General features: G+C 45.3%; 1 protein-coding gene across 1 annotated transcript in view; it reads left to right on the top strand.

The window, feature by feature from the left end:
* The window catches only part of ZPBP (zona pellucida binding protein), a 759369-nt gene that overhangs the window by 47101 nt on the left and 688803 nt on the right, over positions 1-23465 (top strand). The window contains exon 2 of the mRNA XM_085606618.1: positions 18440-18571. Within this exon, the coding sequence (XP_085462744.1) occupies positions 18440-18571 (132 nt within the window). The remainder of the gene's footprint in view (positions 1-18439; positions 18572-23465) is intronic.

The raw sequence follows: 23465 nt of genomic DNA, 5'->3' as shown, positions 1-23465 counted from the left end.
TAGCATTTCCCCGTAGGGGATGCTTTTGATCAAGTGTCGTGGATGGGCACTGGAGCTATGTAATGTTGAATTTCCTGCTGTTTCTTTACGATATAATCATGTTTGAATTTTAATGTCTTGAATAAAAATATTTGTGTCTAGGAAATTTACAGATTTGTTACTGATAGTGCCTGTGAATTGTAAATTCAATAAATTGCTGTTGATGGATTTCATAAATGTCTGTGCCTCTTGTTCAGTACCTTTCCATATAATGAAAAGGGCATCTATGAAGCTGGCTCCCATGGCTACTCCTGTTGTCTGCTGATAATGCAAATTATTGAACATGAAGACATTATTTGTCAGACAAAATCCAACCATCTCTATTATCATGGCACTATGTCCTGTTAGTTCTCCCTCGTCAGATCTTAAATAGTGTTGAAGTGCTCTAATACCATCATTATGTCTGATACTCGTGTACAATGATGTAACATCTAATGCCATCATCATGTAGTCATTTTGCCATTCTACTTTGATACCTTTCAGTACCCAGTTAGGTAGCTCATTCAGTAGTTAACCAGGCTGGGATGTCAGCCAGTTACCCTGTATTAGCCAATGGGGTTACTAACTTTCCCCCAACAAAATGATAATTTGTGGGGTTTGCTGGTAAGACACATATCAGGATATATGTCCTACCTAACAATATACAGCTTCCTGCCATTGGGTTCTATAGACTTTCTTTAGGGTAGACTTCCATATACTGTTAAGGGAAGGGGCGACTTTGCCATGGGTTTTAATGCAGTCAAACTAGCAGTGTGACACTGCCCTTCCAGTGTGCAGTGGCAGGCAGGGGGCATTTTGGACTTTTGACACACTCGTGGCACAATCAGTGCTGCAGCCCTGGGTGGACAGTCTGCCTTACATGCCCTTTGTACTCTGGGTACCATATACTATGGACTTAAAAGTAAGTCAGTACTTGCCAATTGGGGATAGCCAATTTGGCATACACTTTGTAATAGGTAAGAACACTGGCATTGAGGTCTGGTTAGAAGGCCTCAGTGCACTCTCAGAGTCGAAAAAACAGAAGCATCAGTCCACAAATTGGAAGTGAATATGCAAAAAGAGCATTTCTGTATACTCAGCATGACAGTCTCCCTCTCTTTTCTACCCATTGCCACAATAAACTTTCATTACTATAAATGGTTCACAGTTCAAATCCTTGACCGGCTCCTTCTGTTCATGGGATTTATATTTGGTGTTCATGCTTCATTGCTGTATGAGCCATTTAAAAGCAGCACTGATGCTCAACCTGCTAGAACGGGGTTTGCCCTCAATGCACTACTGCAGAATGCACATCTTGATGTTCATATTACAAGCATGCCTTTCACTATTGCAAGTGTAATGCGACACATAACTGCATATAGTTTGTGCGCTGAGAGGAGTTTGCTAGATGCCCTTTATTTAACATCCAGTTAAAGGTTGACATATCATGTACATTTTTCTATAGCTTTAATGGCATGTCCTGATAAACACAGCAACAGCATTATAGTGCTGTGAGATATTGCTCACCATATGACGTCACACCCAAGTGAATCGAAACATATAACAACACAGTGTATAACAGCACATCAAAGCAAAATACATGGCATGAGAGAACAACACATAACAGAAAACCACGGCACATGGCATTGCCATACAGCACATATAATAGAAAAGGGAGTTTACAGTGCAGCACGACATCATGCCACACCTTGCCTAATTAACACAAAGCACACTGCAGTATCACACAATAGTAAGCTTGCCGTGTGACATTACAGCACAACACTTTGCAGCATATTAAATACCATACCAGCAGAATATAGAAAGTGCTGAAAATGACAGTACTTCACTGCTATGCAAAGTTTTTGAGAGCACAATACTAATAGCACATTAGGACACAGCACATCACATAACAGTAAAAAATACCCCACAACAGTTCAGCTTGGGAGCTCATGGGACAACATATCAAACAGCACATCATAGGAAACCATTGCTCAAAACAGCAAACTACAGAACTGCACACCACAACACAAAACTAACATATCATAATAATGTAACATGCCATCATTTAATGTCACTTCTCTGAAAATGCTCGAGCCACAAATCTGGTAGGAAGCTAAGTGCTGTCCCAAGGAAGGGAAGAGTCAAGTTGTGAGACAATCACGGATAATAAACTACTGCCCAAGAATTTGGCTGATACTACTGTTGCACCACCACACACACATGTGTTGAGTTCCTGTTTCACCTAGCAGAAAAAAGAGAATGTGCCTACAACTTGTCCCTACACTAAATATTCTAGGTACAGCCAGGAGAAACAAAATGAGACTAACATTGCCTTGAACCAACTGTACAAAGTGGTGCTCTGAGTCTCATGCCATCAAAAGCACCTCAGTGATGGCATTAGATCAAGGCAAACTACAAACCACACACCTACAAACTGTCTGTAGACTAAACGTGTAGCTGGTTGCTGTCAAAGTTCTTGGTCCATTTAGAATGAAAAAAGAAAGTGTGCCTATAACCTATCCCTATACTAAACATTCTTGGTATAGCCAGGAAAAACAAAACAAGACCGAGGTTGCCTTGAATCCACCATCAAAGTAGTGCTCTGAGTCTCATTGCAGCAAAAGCACCTCAGTAAGGGCATTTCAAACTGTCAATAGGCTAAACGTGTAGATGACAGTTTTCCAAAGTTCCTAGTCCACGGCAAGAAAAAGAGAGCGTGCCTTCAGCCTGTCCCTATACTAAACTTTCTTGGTACAGCCAGGATGAACAAAGCAAGATTGAACCAACAAAACAAAGTGGTGCTATGGGTCTCATTCCAGCAATGGCACCTCATTTGGGGCATGGCATTAACTCAAGGCAAACTACACATCTACAAACTGTCTCTAGGCTAAACATGTGTAGTTGACAGCTTTCAAAGTTCCTGGTCCATTTAGAAGGAAAAAAGAAAGTGTACCTATAACGTGTCCCTATACTAAACACTCTGGGTATAGCCAGGAAATACAAAACCGAGGTTGCCTTGAATCAATTGTACACAGTAGTGGTCTTGGTCTCGTGGCAGCAAATGCACCTCAATTTTGCATTACAAACTGTCCATAGGCTAAACATGTGTAGATTACAGTTTTCAAATTTCCTGGTGCACATGTTGAAAAACAGTGTGTGGCTCCAACCTGTCCTATACTGAACATTCTTGGTACAGCCAAGATAAACAAAGCAAGATTGAGGTTACCTTGAACCAACAGCACAAAGTGGTGATGTGGGTCTCATGCCAACAAAAGCATCTCATTAAGGGCATTGGCTAAAAGCAAACTGAAAACCATAAATCTACTGTCCCTAGGCTAACCATTTGTGGTTGACAGCAATCAAAGTTCCTGGTCCACCTCAGAGGAAAAAAGAGTATGCCTATAACCCAACCCCCTGCTAATCATGGAGAAAGCATAAGAACTAGATTTGGATTCCTAGAGTGTGTACTGAGAAGCTTTTGTGGGCTTTCTGGGAGGGCCATATATTTGGTGATAAATATTCTACTCACAAACTTACCTTAGGGATGCTTCTTATGAACAGCCAACTCTCTTGCCAGCTTGATCATGTTCTTCACCTTCATCAAAGACACCATCAAAGTGCTCTCACGTGTATGGTTTCCACAGTGTGAAAAAAATCAAACATATTTTAATGATGAAATGTGGTTGTTGGTTGAGGGGGGTGTGAGCCCTTCTCAAGCACCAGCCACAATCCTTCTCAGGGTAAACCATAAAAGTCACAAAATTAACATGTGCCTAACCCTCTGGTAGCTTGCTACAAAATCAGTCAGGGTTAAGTGAGAGGCAATGATACAGCACTCAAACAGTAATAAAGTGAAAACACAGCACAAGAAAGATGCCACACCAAGTTAGAAACATAAAGTAAAATTTAATAAATTATTTGACACCAAGAAGGGAAAAATCCAATCAGTAGAACCAGACATATGCAGTTTCAAAGATTTATGCTAAGTATAGTGCCTGAAAGCAAAAAGAGCCGCTCACAGTTATCTGGTCATACGGGACTGGTGAAGGTCACAAGTTCAAGCAAATTGCGATTGAGTGCGGGCCTGATACAATGACCAGGTTAGTCTCTCGGAAAAAGTTACCTTCTAAAGTCCAGCGCAAACAGTTTTGTTTGTGGTGGAAGAGACTGCGAGGAGCAGGGATAGTGTCATGGATGCTTGTACCTGTAGAGCAACAAGCAGGCTGTGCATTGTGGATGGTGCCAGCTATAGCGCAAAGATCCTGTTGGGCATCACAGACAGGTGCTGCTGGAGCTTTGTATTGGTAGTCACTAAAGGCTGTCGCTGCTGTAGCACAAATCGCAGATCTTGCGTTGCAGGTCGTTGCTGGCTATCGCTGTAGTGTGAAGACTTAGGTTCACTGGAACCTTGCATTGGTGGTCGGCGCAGGTAGCAGATCTTGGCGCGAACAAGCCTGTTTGTGGTGGCAAAGAGCCCAAAACATCAAGATTTCTCCTTTTCTTATACGAGGAGCTCAGCTGATGCCACACCAAGGGTTAAGGACTGGAGGGGCACCTTTTGGGGATCAGGAACACACTCCCGCAGAGACCAGCAGGAATCTGACAGGTCCAGTGCAGCATGTCATTTGGGCAGTTGCAGAGAGGAATCTGGAGGTTGTTGTGTCCCTGTAGATCAGAACATGAGGTCAGTCAGCTGACCCTTGGAGTCACTTCAGCCTGGGACGAAGGGCAGGCCCCGAATAGCTAGGTATTCCTGTGGCAGCAGGGCAGTTCTCCCTCAGTATTCACAGATCCAGAAGTGTTTTATATGTGGTGCCCAATTTGAAGTGGATGAAATTTCTGGAGAACTGGAGTTTCTGGAGACTTCCTGTACAGTTTAGGGCCTACTCTAGGGGTAGGGTATATGTATAAAAAAGGAAGGCTTAGGCTAGGTCCAAATTGCAGTTTAAAACTGCACAAACCAGCTGCAATGGCAGGCCTAAAACATGTTTTCATGGGCAACCTAAGTTGGTAGCACAATAATTGCTGCAGGTCCACAAGTATTGTTTAATTGACAGGCCCTGAGTACCTGTAGTGCCACTTTACTAGGGAATTAAAAGTAAATTAAATGTTCTAATAGGGTATAAGACAATCTCACCATATTTGAAGGAGAGAGCCAAAACACTTTAGCACTGGTTAGCAGTGGTAAACTGTGCAGAGTCCTAAAGCCAACAGAAACAATTCAGTAAAACAGGAGGGGTGAATATAAAAAGGTTTGGGCATGACCATGCAGAGAGGGCCAAATCCAAAAAAACAAACCACCACTGCCAATACAGCCACCCTCCTGGCACACACAGTTGTATAGTAAGGAACACTTTCAGAGACAAAGCATCCCACCAGAGACTCCCTTGCAGGTCATGGTTCATATTTGTAAAGACTTGCTCGATTATAAGATTAATGGGGCTACCAGCTCGTAAAGGGGCAGGGCAGGATGAAAATAGCTACTAAAGAAAAATAAACACAGGCAGTGTTTGAGTGGCTGAGCAAGGTTAGAAAACAGCAATATCTGATGATGAAGTGACTCTTATGTAGAGTGATGTGTAGGGATGGAGAATGGTGTAAGATTGGACAGGTGTCATATTGTAGGGGATTACCCTAATGATACAGAGAGTTCTGGCTTAGAGTACTTTGCTAAACAGGGCTTGGACAAGTAAAGAGCAGAACCATGTAATATGGTGAGGAGTGCATGGTTACTATGGATGGCATATGCACAGCAGAATTGATGTAGATTAGGGCTGGGAAAGTCTTAAGTTAGATTAGAGGACTTGGTAAAACTCAGAACAAGCATTGCTTGTGCAGGTTAGTGCAGAGGCGTGCTGGTTAGGGCAGGGGATGAGAATGATTTGTGATAGAGATACATTTCTGTTCTTGTCTTTATTTGGGGTGGAACAGTATTGAGGCTCTGGAATACCAGTGGTAAAAAGAACAGCATACTGCCTAGTAACGCCATACCTGCCCCTGGACATCAAGAAAAGGCCCCAGAGCCACTCCTCAATTTCATCAAATATGCTGATGACATACAGTTGTTCAAGAAAGTATTGCCCTCACTGTATGTCTGCACTACCTGGGTCCCAGCCTCACTAAACTGATTTCCTTATATTTACGATTGCCAGCAACTACCTTAAATCTGGCTCAATGACATAAATCTGCACGGATTCAACTATGATCCAAAACCACGTCAGTAAATAACAACCTCAACAACAACCTCAGCTTCTAAGATTATACCACCAAGAACACCAACCATCATAGCACCGGCTCTCACTGTTCAAGAAATTATTAGGGGTGGGCGGAATTTGCGTAATCGCGTTACGTAAATCTCCGCGAAACGGTAAAAAATCTCCGCGAACACGCAGAAATTCCGCGAACACGCGGAATTGCTTGTTCGCGATGCTTTTTTCCTGTTCACAATCGCTGTTTGCGTGCTCAGGGAGAAATATCCCGCGAACACGCATTTTGAGAACGCGAACAAGCAAAAAATTTCGCGAAGTCTCGGAAAGCAGAATTTTGGGCAATTTCGCGTTCTCCGCGGAACGCGAAATTACCCAAATTCCGCGAGCGGAAAGGAATTTACCGCCCAGGCCTAGAAATTATACTGTTCACTGCTGCAAACGACTTCAGGACCACCCTACAGGCCTTGAACACTTTCATCTTGATGGTGACAGTGCCCCACTCCATACACTACTTCACACCATATTGGACCCTCTGAAATCCATCCAACATCCTGCAATGTGCCACATCAAGGGCCTAAAGTAACTTGACCACATCATCGCCAGCCAGCAGGAGCTCTATTGTCTGATCTAAACACCCAACACATATTCAAAATCAGCTGCATTATCTATTATTGTCCATCTTTTGTGTGACATTTCCCCAGATTTCCTCCTTCCTTTGCTGAAACCACTTTCATTGGCCAGTGGACTCTGTGTACGTTAGTTCTTCTAAACAGTGGTAAACAACTTATGCTCTCCCTCCTAAGCATGAAAAAATTGTATCCAAGTATTATAAGCATTTGTGACCCCTCCAAAACCAATATATGGGTTTGAATGCCAATCTAGGTTTATGAAGGTGTGGTTACTTAAGTTAAATAAATCAAGGAGGTAGCTTTTTATACACTGATGAGAGGATATAACAGGGCTGGCGCAGAGTCTTTTTTTTTACCAAGGCAGAAAAAGACAGACAATTAGTTAGAGTTGGACACCTTTCAAAAACTAGGGACTCAACGTCTGCCATATGGTGGATACCCCCGCTTTCACTTCCAGACATCACAGGGATCCCAATCCCATGCTGACATGAGGCCCTGAAGCACATTAAATGGTTGGGCAAGCTTACTAACCCGACCCCACTATGGACCAGAACTACACACGGAAACATAACGAAACTTAAGTGCACACCATCAAACACTTACATTGATCAGCTCATTCCAGACTCAAAAATGCAGCCTCTTGCACCAGATGACCCACTTGCTGTGTAACTTCTAACATTCACCTATCAGCACAGCCACTTGTAGCAATCCATATAGCCATCGGAAATGTGCAAGATGCCTATATACATCCTAAAACATAAAATTCATTCTCATACTTCCACAGAGCCCACATACTCTCACACCAAATTACGGAATATTGACATAAAAAAATGCACGCCACAATTTCATGTCACCCGCACCCTTGAAGAAGATGATGGATAACATGATGTTGCTATGCTGTGGGAAGTATTTGGGGGGACCCCCTCATTACAAGGCTCATCTTTTTGCTTTGCTCCCACTGATAGCTTTTCGTGGAAGTTACTCATGCTGGGAATATGCTCGGGTTTTCACTCTGGACTGTCTGTCATCCTGCAAGCCCAGGAGCTTACTTTCCCTCTTTCAGTAGGCAAGCTTTAGGCACTCCCTTTGCGCATCCAGTAAGAAGGGAAGACTTCAGGTGAAAACCCGCACTTCTAGGAGACTGACTTACAAGCGGGCCTGGATTCACAGCAGGTCTTGGAGTATTCTGTTAAGCAATCCCTTGTTTGGTCACAAAGAACTTGCTGCTGGGGTAAAGCAGAGTAGTTTGGGTTCAACTCTAATGGTAATTTTCCAGGTATAGATGTGGATGAAGTGCAATCCTCTCAGCGGTCTGGAGCACGGACAACAATACCCCTGCTGGGAAGACAACCAGCAACAGGTCTGCTTCCACTGACAGTGACGTCTACAGGTGTAACTTGCTCAGATGGACTTCAAACACTCTAAATCAAGGTCAGAGAGATATAGAGGATTTGTGCATAATATTAGTGGGAAAGAGTACTCATCTATTTGGAGGAGCAAAGACTTTGAGCTTGAGAGAGAAAGAAAGGGACCATGCCAGAGCTACCTCCAATAGTTCTACGAAGATCTCCATATAAGTATGAAGATCACTGCACATTACTACAAGAGCCTGTCCCAGATGGCCTTGGCTTCTATTCCCATTTGCACTTATTGGATGGCAGTTGTTTATCATGCATGGTATTTTTCCATTGTATGTGTTAGTATTAAATTTGTTTTCTTTTGATATCTAAACTACTGGCTTCACATTGATTTATTTATTGTTACATGATGAATATTGGGTATTGAGTGTCTAACCCCATGCCACATCTCTGAGTAAACTTTGCACTGAATGACTTCTCTACCCTGAGGGTCAAGTTCTAAAAGTATGTACATGGTGCTCAATTTGGCTCCTCAAAACCTTCCCACGTCCACTGAAAGAGACAAAGATTTGTCAGTGACTGGTACGGTAGGGTTTTAAGTAAAGGAGGTAGCTCAATGTTAATTGTTGCTGATCCTAGATTAAAAGAACTACCATACGTGTCTCTGTTACTTTTCTATATATTCATTTTCTTCTGTTTTAGCTGGCTGGTTGAAGAATCATGATGTCTATCATTGCTTTCTATACAGAACTGTGGTTTAGCCATACAAACCTATAAAAGATCTATGTATGTATGCGAACATATATAGTGGCATTGACCCAGTTACAAAGCAAAGAGATATTCTTTAAGTGAGGGGGGCAAAGCATATGGAAGTTACAGCAAGCTCAAGACACCCATGCACAATGCCATACACCAACATAGATCATCAATTATACATTCCCAGACTTCCAGTCACCCAGTTGCCATAAAACACAGACACAAGCCATAAAATACCCCCAAACATACATTCATTTTTGGACAGCAACAAACATCTCATTTAGCCACACTGTTGTATTCTCAGTCAATTCTCAGTCAATCAAGCAGGCCTTCAAAGACAGAGGCTTTCAAATACTCCCACACACTATCTGACTAATATGGAAACCAGTGCAGGTCTTTAAACCATGTTAGCTATCAGTCCCTGGAAATAGCATCAGTCATCCAGGAATCATCATTTCAGGTGGGTCGAGGGATGCACCAGAGCTGCCCTCTGTCACCACTGCTCTTTGCCCTGGCTATGGATCTGTTTGCTCCATGGCTACGAGCCTCCAGGAGAATGTGGGCAACCTCCCCCCCCCCCATAGGGGAGAGACACATGCAGTATCACTGTATGCAGAGGAAATCCTTATTTATGTCTGGGACAAACGCAAGGAGTGCAAGACGTCACCTATGTTATGAACTGCATGAATTCAAGAGAACTTCTGGGCTTGGGGGTAAACTGGTCGAAGACATGCCTGTTCCCGTTGTGGCGGAAATGTCCTCATGCTCTATCAAGATCTATGGACATCAGATTAAGTAGAAGACAGGGATGTTCTGATACTTAGGTATTAATATATACCATTCCCTTTCTGATCTCCTTGAGGGCAATCTGCTGAGAGCAATCGCTACCCTATGGCTCCAGACTTCTTTCTGGAAGCTGCTTCCCCTCACTGTGCAGGGGCAGGTTACGCTGTCCAAAATGGTGATGCTTCCCGTGCTGCTTTACTGTGCTCCACATCTTCACAAATCCGCCTTTATTTGTCCCCTGCAGATATCCCTTTGCAGACACTGGTGATTCTTTGGACAACAATAGGCAGAGAAGGCGCTGAACTGTGGGACTCACTGGGCCTGACCACACTAAGGGACCTCTTTCTTGAGGATAATCTGATGCTCTTTGACCTCCTGTCGAAACAGACCGGCCTCCTGGAATGACACTTTCTTATGCACAGATACTTGGTTCTCAAGCTCGAGTGCCTATGAAAACCTCCACCGGAACTCTCTTCCGCTGGCCAGAATCCATAGAATGTACCCAGCGGCATGACCTGCATGCCTCTGATGCCCTACTCCTCAGGCTGACATCCTCCACATGTTCTGGGATTGTCCACTGGCGCAATTCTTCTGGGATGATGTTTGTACTACGCTGTTGCGAGTCACAGGCTGACACGACCTGAATAATCTGGATAGTTGATTCCTGAACCTTTACCCCTTGGGAAATGGCAAGAGGAGCAGTCAATTGCTTTTTTGACTTAGAGCTACTGTTGGCAAGGCGCATGATAGTGATTAATTGAAAGGCAGCAACATCCCAGGACCTCATTGGCGAACCATGCTGGTTCGATGGGCAGATGCAGAATCTGTGGCATTGTTGCGGAAGGAGGTCGGCGGCCTAAGTAGGCACCCATAGCGACAGCATGGGACGACCTGGGCACACTCCCCAGACAGAACCTGCTGATGATCCCTAACTGCACATGTGGGCAATGGCTCACTTGGGAAGAGATCCAGCCAAGTTAGAAATGGACAGGGTAGAAATGGACGGCCAGCAATCTACCAGCGCAACCACCACAGCCACGGCACCTGTACTCTATCCCTTCATCTCAATATCCCTGATACAATTCTGAGACACCCTACAGTAGTGACACAGGCTCATCCTTTTAAAGTGTTGATTTATATTATCTTCCAATGGTGTTCTACAGCTAACCATGCCATGCTATACATACTTGCCATATTATTGGCATTGTACCCTGTATAGTGTTATTATAAAGTATAAGAATTGTGCCTAAAATGAATGTGGGCTTTCTATGTTGTATTGCTTAAAAACCCAATAAAGATGGCTTAAAAAAATCAGATACTGATGCATTAATCAAACATCTCATACTGTTAGTCTCCCAAACATTCCATATCACACCCTTTCCTGCCATCAGACAATTTTGCTCCTTACCAAAAAATTATGTACACTGTCATACACTCATATACTTAGTCATTCACTCATGGATATTATGAGATGCTGACATAAACAAATAAATAATAGACATGTGCAATGTTGATTTATACCTTCAGACTCAAACATTTGCTGATCCCTTAGATCCTTACAAACCTACCCAAACTGCCACGGACTTCCATGCTCATTTAGAAAGATAGTCGTGTCCTCAGACCAAGGAAAAGTATCACAACACACAAGCTTACTTACACACTTGAACAGTAACTGCGCACACCCAAAGGCACCTAGATATTTGGTCAGATATTCAGACAAGCATAGCATACTCATGCACACCTGACAGGTGTACATATTACCAAATACTGATTTGTCCCAACGGTACAGTATCAGACATCTGTAATGCCTTGTAAACCCATATAAAGTACCAGTCGACCACTGCTGCAGCTTCTGAGCAACCTTTCAGAGAATTGCAGGCTAAGGGCTGACCCTACACCAAAGCAAGTGCTCATTCTTTGAGTCGAACATCAACTTCTTCTGGAATATCTTCTCCCATGAAAGCCTGCAAATGGGCCATTCAACAAGCACCTCACAACCATATCAGAGCCACTGAGGGCTCTCACAAAACCTGATACACCCTGGTGCAGGTCTGACATGACGGAACAAGCATTCCAAGAGTTCCAGAAGTATCTGCTAAGAGATGCCACAATTGCATACTTTGACTCCTGACAACGCATTCAACTCCTCGCAGAAGCAAGCCCAGTAGGGTTACAAGACGTTCTCTCTCACGAACAGAGTCCGGGTGTGTGGCTGCCCCTCAGCTACACCAACCAGTATGGAAGACCACAGAGACACAATAGATTAGATAGAGCGAGAGGACCTCGCCATCTGCTGGAGCTACACCTCTAACTGTACGGGAGAGAATTCAAGGTAATCACAGACCACAAGCCATTGGTGTCCCTCTTCTCTGGGACATCCAGAAATCTGCCTCCATTGATAGAGCGATGGGCTCTGTAACTCCAAAAACACTGCTTCAAATTCATGTATCGATCTGGGGCCGGGAACACGGCAGACTATTTCTCTCAACACCTTCAGCCCGAGGCCATAGAAGAACATGATTCAGTGGCTGCGGAGAAATGTATGTTTTAAATGTTTTTATTGATTTTCAAAAAAGCATGGAACACAAAAAATTGCAGATCATTCTTTAGTTACTGCTATACGCCCCGTCAAGTGGGCAGGCCTAGATAGATAACCCCAAAAAAACAATAACCCAGAAATACAAAACCAAAAACCACCCGCCCACCCCCCCTCCTCTACAAGGTGTAGCTCTGTTTTTCATTTATGTAACAATGCCAGCTATTGTAACCTTCAACTTCTGACACTTCGCATTGTTCCTTAACTAATCCCGAGTGTACAAGCTATTTCCATTCTCGACTGATAGCAATATAGTGTACATTGCATACGTAGCTCAAACCATAGCTGCGGAGGTATTTGTACACATGTTTGTGCAAGCGGCCTGCCTGTGAGCCACGCAGCTTAACAACATACGGTAAGCCACAGCAGATGACCCACTACGTACAAAAGGCACTGCAAGCAATGCAGCATCACTGTTAGACCTGGCATTTCTTGGCGTGATTACCCCAGACTTTTTGCCTCGACCTCCTCTATTTTTGGTGCTGTGATAGATTTTGTGTTGCCAACTTAGATGCTTTGGACACTTTGCCACTGCTAAACAGTGTCAAAGTGCAAGTGCTCCCTGTATAAAGTGTAATGGTAATTGGTTGTCCATGATTGGTATGTTTGCCTTACTAGTCAAGTCCCTAGTAAAGTGCACTATGTGTGCCAGGGCTGGTAATGTAAATGCTACTAGTGGGCCTGCAGCACTAATTGTGCCACCCACACTAGTAGCCTTAAAAAGGGAACTCAAGCCTGCCATTGCAGTGCCTGCGCGCAGTTTGTTAAACTGTCATATTGTTCTGACAAGTGCGCTCACTTGCCAGACCTTACCATTCCCTTTGTATGCACATCAGACACCCCTACAGTAGGTCTAAGGTACCCCCCGGGCAGGGTGTGGTACATGTGAAAGGTAGGACATGTACTAAGGTGTGTATCATGTCCTGACAGTGAAATAATCTCCATTTCGTTTTTCAGTGTTGGAAGACCATCTTGCCCATAGGGCAGAATGGGGAGGCTGTGTAATATGATTTCCAGCCTATCTTCCCAAAGGCTTAAGATGGAAAGGTAAAGTTTAGCATGCTTGAACTCACAATGTAATAACGCATCTTTTTATGAAGGTGGTTTTTGCATTGTGTGTATAGAAGCCACTCTTTTAGAAGTGGCTGAGTTTTTGTGCTTTAACCTTTCTGTGTGTCTCTGCCTGGCTGTGGATTGACTGTCTGGATTTGAAAGTGATAGGATCAGGGGAATGTCTTGACCCAGGGGAGGAGGTGAGACAGCAACTGGCTGACCTGCATCTGGAGTGTAGGGGGAGGAGAAGCCCCTAGAGGTGAAGAGGCCTGGGTTGCTGCTATAAAACAATTGTCCCATCTCCTGCTGAGGGATTGAGAATCCAGACCCCCACTAATCAAAGGAAGAAGGTATCACTGGCAGGGAGGCACCCAGAACTGGTTTGAACAGGGGTCAGTACCCCTGAACAGAAAGGGGTCTATTACAATATCGGGCGGATAGCCGCCACCTGCATGGCGTTGGCCATCCGCCCGACAATATCCCCCGCCCGCCTCCCATTTCCCCCGCCATATTATGATGGCGGGGGTACCGCGGCGGACGGGAAGACCGTTCGCTGCTTTTCCACCCGGTCGACAAGTCGACCGGGCGGAAAAGGGTTGAATATGTTGGCGGTGTCTGCTAGACACCGCCATCCATATTACAATGTCTACGGGAAGCAGCCTTTCCGTGGCGACAACGCATGCGGTATTCTCAGTTGGGGGCCCGTTGCGGGCCCCCAGGATGTCGGAGGGGTGGGGGGCACATGGGGGGTACCTATGGTACCCCCCTGCATTTGCATGCATGATGTGGCAGGCACCGCCCGCCGCAAAGCAAAAAATACAGGATGCGCTCGCCAGTGTGGCAGGCGCATCCAAATTGTGCATGCGGGACCGCCACACACATGGCGGGTGGTCCCATTTCACGATGCGCCATTGTAATAGACCCAAAGACTTCAAAGCCATTGAAGAGTATAACTATGAGAGCTGAAGCCCCTGACCTTTGGAGAATGGCTTGATCAAGTGTGAACAAGACTGGAGCTACTTCGTGGTCAAGAGGACCTTTGTCAAGGAAGAAACAAATGAAGAGACTGAAGGATAGGACTGACCCTTGCTGTGTGCTCTGGCGCTGGCCTGCAGTATGCTGTTTTAACCAAGGAAAGGCTAAAGGGACTTTGCTGTGTGCTGTGTTCCCCTGCTTGAAAGGACTTTGCTGTGTGCTGTGCCCTGAAGTAACTTATCTCCAAGGGTCCGAGGTGAGCTGGCTCCCTGTTGTGGAAACTCAGGAACACAAACGCTTCCAGGAGAGTCTCAGCAGCGCTGTGTGCGCGTGCTTGTTGCAGCCTGAGACCCTCGTAAGGTGTGCCCTGTGATTGTGTGCACCAGGAGTCCAAGCGAGGATCAGCGACGCTGTGTGCATGTGCTTTGTGCAGCCTGAACCTTTTGTGAGGATTGTCCAGTTATTGTCAGCACCGGAATCCAAGTGAGTCTCACGGATTGCCTTGTTAACGTGCACCCGGAGGGAAGTGAGTCTCAGCGACGCTGTGCGCGTGATATTCGTGCAGCCTGAGACCTTCGTGTGGAGTGCCTGGTGATCGTGCACCCAAAGCTCATGGGAGTCTCAGCGACGCTGTGTGCGTGTGCCCTGTGGCAGACTGAGATCTTCGTGGTAGTAGCGGCCCGGCAGCCCTGGAGGAGCTGAGCCCCCGGCCCGAGCCCGCCGTTACCAAGTCCCAAAGATTGCATTGGAGGCCCAAACCGCTGGACGAGGAGAGTGAGTTTGCCCCCCCCGGTAACGGGTGTCAACTCCTGGGGTGGGGCGCGGGCTTGGAGGGAGACGCTCTCGGTCTCTCTCTCACTTCAACAGCATGAGCCTCTGCTTCGGCTCGTATCGCGGCCTGTATTGCCAAGGAGTGGCAGTACCAGGGCTGGAGCACGGAGCTGCACTTTTTGTGTTATACCATACCCGTGTTGGGGGCATCTGTTGTCAGAGTCTACCTGCGAGTCAGCACGAGTGGCGGAGAGACCGTGATCAGTGCCGTAGTGTATTACGGATTACTCAATTTCTGCATCACGGAGTATCTGAGTGTCGTAATACACATTGCATCATTTCTGCATACCGCAGTACCTGATTAGTGTATTACGGATTGCACCTTTCCTGCATAACGAACTACCTGATTAGTGTATGACACATGGCATTGTTTCTGCATAACGTACTACCTGATTGTCGTATGACGCATTGCATTGTTTCTGCATAACGAACTACCTGATTAGCGTATTTCGCATTGCATTATTCCTGCATAACAAACTACCTGATTAGTGTATTACGCATTGCCTTACATCTGTATAACGACGTACCTGATGGTTGTATTACGCATTGCATTATTTTTACATTGCAAAGTACCTGATTGTCGTGCAATGCATTGCATATTTTTTACATCGCAAAGTGCCTGATTGCTGCGTACGCATTGCATTATTTTTACATTGCATAAGGGCCTGATTCTAGCATTACGATCTGCATAACATGGTGTTAGGATTACAGTAGAATGTTTAGAAGTGCTCATTAATACGGCCAGAACTTACAAGGGCTGGCTGGCCTAACAACTGACCAGGAAGAATATTACAAATACGCATATGTTGGATTTATATCGTGTAGTCTTATCGTATATCTTCTTATATAAAGTTTATACTCGTTTTTATAAAACTTGTGTGGAGTCTATTTTGTGGTGTCATCATTGGGTTGCTGTGAGCGTGGTTGCAAATACTTTACACATTTGCCTTGAAGATAAGCCTGGCTGCTCGTGCCAAGCTACCAAGGGCATGAGCGGGGCTATCTCAGAAGGTGACCTTCCTTTCCCTGACGTTGGAAGGTGTGGTTTCCAAGGATGGCTGCAAAGGTGAAGTAACGGGGAAGCAGATGTCACCCTTGTTAGATCACCGGAGCTGCTTCCCTCCCCGCCCCTGTGCAGACAGAGGAACCAAGCCAGGAGCCATGGAGCATGGTGAGCCTAGAATTTGGCAGCTTCCCAGATGACCAGCAGATGGTTGTCCTTATGGACATTTATCACAAGTGCTCAGTAGTGGATGTCACCGCTTCTGCCATGTTTAAGAGCATCCTCCCCATCCTGGAGAAACTCTTCGCCATGTTCGGCATCCCACAGACCATCAAGACGGACAATGGACCACCATTTCAAGGTAGCAAGTTTACCCAGTACCTCGAGTTCCTTGTAATCATCCACCGGACGATCATGCCCAATTGCTGCAGGCCAATGGAGAAGCCAACCTCTTCATGCTAAACCTGAGCAAAACACTCAGGATTGGGGTTTCTCAAAATGCAGACCTTGAGAGATGCTTGAACCGGTTCCTACCATACTGTAGAAACACCCCTCACAGCACCACTTTGTACTCAACTTGGTCCTCATTTCCCAATGATTGGTGAGAGACACTATCCCCTCAGAGCCAGGGTAGCACCCAGTGGCACTTAATTGACAGACTAGGAGGAACGTGAACAATGATCGCACAAGCAAGGTGCAACTTGCCCAAAAACCCTGCTGCAGGTGGGAGATCACGTAAAGTGACCATCATCCCACCTGGAAATTCGGAAAGCCTCATGAGAAAGACCCATGGCATATAAATTGGCGAAAGGCACCATGATAGCCACTGCCAGAGGGTAGGAGAGAAAAACCAGGAATCAATGAGGTTCAGGAGAGAATTACTAGAACCTGGTTCAAACAAATGTTACCAGCAAGCCCTGGGTTCTTAATGACTGACACTGAAGTAGATCTCAAACTCACCAATGGACCACAAGGTGGACTGCCACACTCCTGTGATATCACTACCAGACAGCAGCCCCCTCTAGAGAAGACTGACCCAACTGCCCTTCAGTGAAGATGGCAGGCCACTTGGATCCAGTGAGTGAAGGGAGAGTGGCCAGAGAGCAAGTGACCAGCCAACCATACCACTTAAGAGCCCCACCCAAGGCCTGAACAAAAGTTCCAGCAGTTCAACCATTGACACTACTTCAAGTTCTGGTTGACATCTACTGATAGACCTCACAATGAAGGTGAGCATATCTGGGAAGTGATGGACAGGATCAACTGCCCTCTACCACGGGCAATTATCAATTACGTTGTCACCACGCACCTCTCGGCCGGATGCACCAAAGAGCATTATTAAACAAGGGTGTGGTTGCTTGTGGCCCACTCTGGAAATGATATCACTTGTATACCACATGGTGTTAAGGCCTATTGCAGGAATAGTTTGGAAATGTTGACAGACATGGAGGAAGTTTGTGATGAAATGAAAGGCAGGATAAATGCTTTCTATCGTGAAGCAGTGTTCTGGACCTATCTGAGCGAAAGGAGTACTTTCAATTTCTACATAGAACCAGTAGATCGGCCCGTGGCAGTTGCTGGGTTCGTACACAGGCACTTGCAAAATTTGCCAGTTGTCCATCCAGGAAAGTGAAAAGGACACCGTTCAGTAGTAGATATCAAAATTTACCTCAGTGTGAATTCATGTTTGTAATTTATTCTTATTTTGCATGAAGTGTGATTTTTTTTCTTCTTTTTTTTAGGAGAAATTGTGTAGTATTTGTTGCACATAAGATAACTTGGATGGCAAGTTTAGGGGTTGCAGTAATCCTATTCCGTTCTCTTAACCTGTCATTGTTGATACACTTCCCATTGATGCATACACTCCACTGATTCTCTTTATTAGGCTCACTGATGTATATATTCATTCTTGTAGTAGACTGGCTAAATGCAGTCACTGCAGTGCTTATAGCAAACCTCCCACTCTTAAAATAGATCACACGGACTGGCTCTGCCAATGCTTGTTCAGAGTGTATCTCAATATCTTCCACATTCGTGGAGAGAACTGAGATTTTTTCATAATGACATTTGACTGTTAGTAAATCTCTTGAGTGCTTTCAGATGCATAGTAATTCTGTAAGTCTTTTCACATTAGATACGAAGCAATTACTTAATTGGTATCATTTAATAATTGCCTGTGTTTGTTTTTTATTACTAACTGTAATGCTTGTTTTATATTTTAACAGGACAATCCTTTCTAAATTTTGAAAGCACTGAAGAACCGTATTCACTTACGTCGGTGGAGATTGAGACTTTGATAGGGGATGAAACGACACAACCGACATCAGCAAAGGTAGTTGGGTTAAGCAACCAGCCAGGTATAGTGAAATTAAAGTTTGAGTACGTTTAGATGCTGATCTAATGTTAGATGTTAGATGTAGATGTTTAATTTTATTTTTCTCTTTAATGTGTGATTATATGTATCTCACCTTTGTGTGAAATCTGTAACTGTTGAGTTTACGTTGGTGAGCAATAAACATTGATGCTCAACAGAGATTTTTTCCCCAAGAGACATGGTAGTCTTTGTTGTTATGATCCAAGCAAGACTCCGGGGTTGTTCAGCACATAAAGGTTTTCCTCTAGACTCTTTGGACATTTTGGGGGTCATTAGCATAACGGGCGGATCGCCACTGCCGCCCCGGCGATGGCGATCCGCCCGCCAAATGACCCTGGTCCACCCCCGCCATATTAGTATGGCGAGAAGCTCCGCGGCGGATGGAAAGACCGTCCGCCGCTTTTCCAGCAGTCGGATTGACGGCCGGGCGGAAAACGGACATAACATGGTGGCAGTGCCTACATGCGGAACGGCCTTTTCATGGCAGAGACTCCGCCATGGAAAAGCATGCGGGCCCCGGAGGGGTGGGGGGATGCACTTGGGGGTACCTGTGTACACCCCTACATTGGCATGCCTGTCATGTTGTGCATGCCAATGCACAACATGCCAATGCACAGCATGCAAATTTGACAATGTGGCGGGTGCTGCTTGCAGCACCGCCCGCCACAATGTTAATTGTGCAGGATGCGACCGCTTGGGTGGCGGTCGCATCCTAATGGGCATAGCGGGACCGCCGCACCTCTGGCGGTCGGTGCCGTTGTCCGTGACACCTTCGTAATGGACCCCTTAGCTACTACAATTCCATGTTGTTCTTAAAATGTCATTACCTCTTTTGTTCATGTTCACCTAGTGATGCGTTTGCCAACCCTCCCAGCTGTGGAATTTTTGAATGGGTCCCACCCCTTAACCCACTAATTGACCCTAATATATCAAGGGATATATCAGTAGTTTTTAAGAGTTTATTTTTGTTGTTAAAATGACCTTAGTAAGAAACATTCCGATTGTGGGTCATACCCGCTGTGACAGGTAGCCATGTTCTCTTCCATTGTAAGCTAAAAAATGTGTCTGAGTGGAGAAATTATGGATGTGGTATCAGCGTGATTGTTTGTTCATTGCATATAAAGGAAAGGAATATATTCAAAACCAACATTTTAATTGTGCTTGGGGAAGATCACATATTGTTCAAGGGCCTGATTTAGAATTTGGCGGATTACTCCCTCACAACTGTTACAGATTTCATGTCTGCCAAAATGTAAATCCCATAGAATGTAAAGGGTAATTACTCTGTGGGGCTCTTTTTCCTTTCCTTAAAGCCACAATCCTCGGAGTAACTATTGCGCGTTATAAATATATTTAACATAACATAACATAACATGTAATTCCTGCGCGTACATTCAAATGTATGCAGGACCATTGGCTTGGAGTGGGGAGTGAGGTGAGAGAAGAGGAGGGAATGGAAACAATTTTTAAGCATACATTAAAGAAAAGAAGAAATTGGACTTTTTTGCTGCTGAAGTCAGTCTCATGTGAGTTTCTTGGCCATTTTTAACTGCCGAAAAACTCGTGTCAGGTTCTTCCACACCTGGTAAATCCAGGTCTGGTAAACAAAATAAAACCAAAAAATGACCAGGAGTATTTAGACTGAGTGAAATTTTAGTGTTCTTAGCATTTTTTGTTAGTGTTAAGCGTAATTTATATAAAGGGTTATATGCAAATTTTTTAGGAATTATAACATCAAGCCAAGTGATCTTATATGCTTTGTTATAAACTAAAACAAATACATATATTTCTGCTTACTGTGATCCACGAAGCCCAAATGCCAGTTTCCGGAATGAGTTGAATTATCTTATGTCTTTATTTATTTTTCCAAAAATGTTTGAGCTTCTCTTTATTGTGTGATTATATGTATCTCACCTTTGTGTGAAATCTGTAACTGTTGAGTTTATGTTGGTGAGCAATAAACATTGATGCTCAACAGAGGTTTTTTTCCGAAGAGAAAATTATTTCCTCTTTGCATTGACTGACTCCTGCTATCATCTTGGAATATCGACCCATAATGAATTTATTTTCTAATTACAGTCTCCAGATTCCCTTTCTGTCACATGCCACCCTAAGTGTTTTCAGAATTGTCCCTTTTGTCTTTGGCTTCTTTTTCTACACCTGGAATGAAATGTTTTAAGTTTTTAAGAGGCTGATAGCAGTCTTCTCACTTTCTATGCTTTTCAGTCTGTCCAGTACCACTAGTAGTGCTAAGCTGAAACTCATCACTTTTGTCTTGTGTTAGAACAATTCTATGACACTGAAGATGTAATATTGGTTTGCCCTCTATTGCCTTAAGTTTACTGTCCACATGTCCATGCATTTCTCTCTGTGTAGCCTCAATTTTAGCAGATCACTTATGCAGGTCTTTTTAAGGTGGACATTAGTATCAGTATACCAGAGGTCTAGAGACAATAGAAGAGACTTGTTAGAATCCGGGTTCTCTGGTTGGCACAGGTAGGCACTTGTGTCAGGCAGGGGGGCTTTCCTCTAGTCAGGGTAAGGGGGTACACTCTAACAATAACCCCTGCTCACCCTCTAGGTAACTTGGCACGAGCAGACAAGGCGTTATCTCAGGCGTAATGGTTAAGCATTGGTGACCACATACAATAACTTAATGACACCCCCACAAATGGACTTCACACTGGGTGTATCAAAAATATACTTCTTTTATTGAATCAGATTCATCACAAGACCCAATAACGTTTACACGGGCCCACAATACTATTTATTAAAAGAGTTTTTGGCTTAGCGTAGTTCTAGTCTGTGCGCTTCGTTCCGGGCCGTACTCTCAGTACGCGGTAGACTCTGCGGGGGAATGGGTCTCTTACGCACTGTAGGCGCTCCAAGAGGGAGCGTACACCCTACGGTGCGATCGGGCACAGTACCTTTATCTTTGTTGAAGTCGACACGAAGGCTGCGCAGGCATCCAGCCCGATGTACGATGCGGTGTCTTCCTGGCGTTGCGTACTACGGTACGTGGGAACTTGGGTGTGCAGGCTCAGGGGACGGTGCGTACGTACGGCACTTTCCAGCTTGTTGCGGCGTTCGCGCCGTACCGTGCAATTGATATTGAATTGACCTTGAGTTCGAGCTGCTGGTTACGAACACTCGTACGCTCCGCACAGGGAAGACGTACGCGACCACCACACGCGCCGCAGCCTTCCCAAAAGCAGGGGGAAGGAGTGTACGCTGGCAGTACGGCTCGCAGGGGGATAAAAGCAAGTACGGGTCACAGTCCTTCCGTTACGGTGCGAGCTTCGGCTCGTAGGGGCCAGATAGTCGCGTTGCTCAGGCCGGACAATACCTTCCTTTGTGGTGCGTGCTAAGGCTCGTAGAGGGGCCTCAGTCACTTTGTTCAGACCGGACAGCGGGTACAAGCTTCAGGGGGGTACGCTTTGATCGGGAAGCGCACACAGCAGTTCTCTTCAAGATCACAGGGAAAACGGTCCGTTTTCCAGTGGTCTCTCACGGCGGTGAAGTCCACTGGTCCTGGGACTTCGTTCAGGGGGCAAGCTCACTCACAAGCCCTTGTAGATCTTTAGCACAAGTCAAATAAAAGTCCCTTTGGTCTTTTCCTCTTCTTCAACAGCAAGGCAACCACTGCGGACCAATCCCCCAGGTCAGGGACAGTACTCCTCCATGCAGCTTTCCTGGTTCCTCCTCGTGGGACAGAGGTTTCTTCTTGGCAGGACAGGATTTAGTCTCTTAGGAGCAGGGCTCCTACATTTATACCACAAATCCTTTGTTCTCCCAGGCCAGGGGGGGCCTTGCCTAGCTCAGTCCAGTTCTGGAGCACTTTGTTGATGCGATGCAGGCTTCTTCTTTCAGGGTGCAGGGCAGAGCCATCAGACGCTCCACAGGGGGCGGAGCCGGCATTGTGGTGGCAGAGCACAGCCCTATTCAGAGTCCAGGTGTACTCCTCCCACCCATCTATAGGTCAATCTTTCTATTCACCACCAGGCTACCTAGCCCTGCCCATCTGGGTTTCCCCAGCCCTGTCACTCACACAAGCCAGACAGCAGATACACATCACGCAGAGGCGGGCTGAAATGGTTAGGCAAGCAAATGCCAACTTTCTAAAAGTGGCATGTGCAAACGCAGAATATTAAAACAAACCTTGCTAAAAGATGTACCTTATTATTCTGAGTTCAGGCATACTAAACTCGATTTTCTACCACGTTCCCTGGGTCTGTTAGGATCATAGGATTTAACAACCCTAACAGCCCATTCTGGCCTATGAGAACAGGGTAGCCTTACAATAGTGAAAAACGAAAATGGCTGTAATTCACTATTAGGACATGCCACACACATCAGGGCTTGTCCTACCTTATGCTACAATGCACCCTGCCCTTGGGCCTACCATAAGGGTGACTAACATGAAGTTAAGGGAAGGTTTAGGGACTGGCAAGTGGGTGCACTTGCCAGTCAGCATGTCAGTACCAGACTGCACGCAGGTTCTGCAATGGCAGACCTAGACACATTTTACCAGGCCGCTTCTGTGGGTGGCATAACCAGTGCTGCAAGCCCACCAGCGGCATTTGTATTTACAAGCCCTGGGGACTCCTGGTGCACTTTACTGGGGTCTGACAGTAAACAAAATAAGCCAATCATGGAATCCAACCAACATATACATTTTACCTAGGGAGCACTTGCGCTGTGGCACTGGTTGGCAGTGGCACAGTGCTCTGAGCGGCCAACACCATAAAAACACATGAGGCACAGCGACAAAAAGTGGAAGGGAGACTCACGCCAAGGTGCCAGGTCTAACAAGACTTCTGCCTGACAACTTTGAACAAAGCAGTACCACTTAACTCTGAAGCGCACAAAGGTAAAAT

Source organism: Triturus cristatus, chromosome 5_2, assembly GCF_964204655.1.
Source record: "Triturus cristatus chromosome 5_2, aTriCri1.1, whole genome shotgun sequence".
In the NCBI taxonomy this organism is placed as follows: Eukaryota; Metazoa; Chordata; class Amphibia; order Caudata; family Salamandridae; genus Triturus; species Triturus cristatus.
Note: the sequence above shows the minus strand (reverse complement) of the source record. Positions and strands in the feature narration are given on the sequence as shown.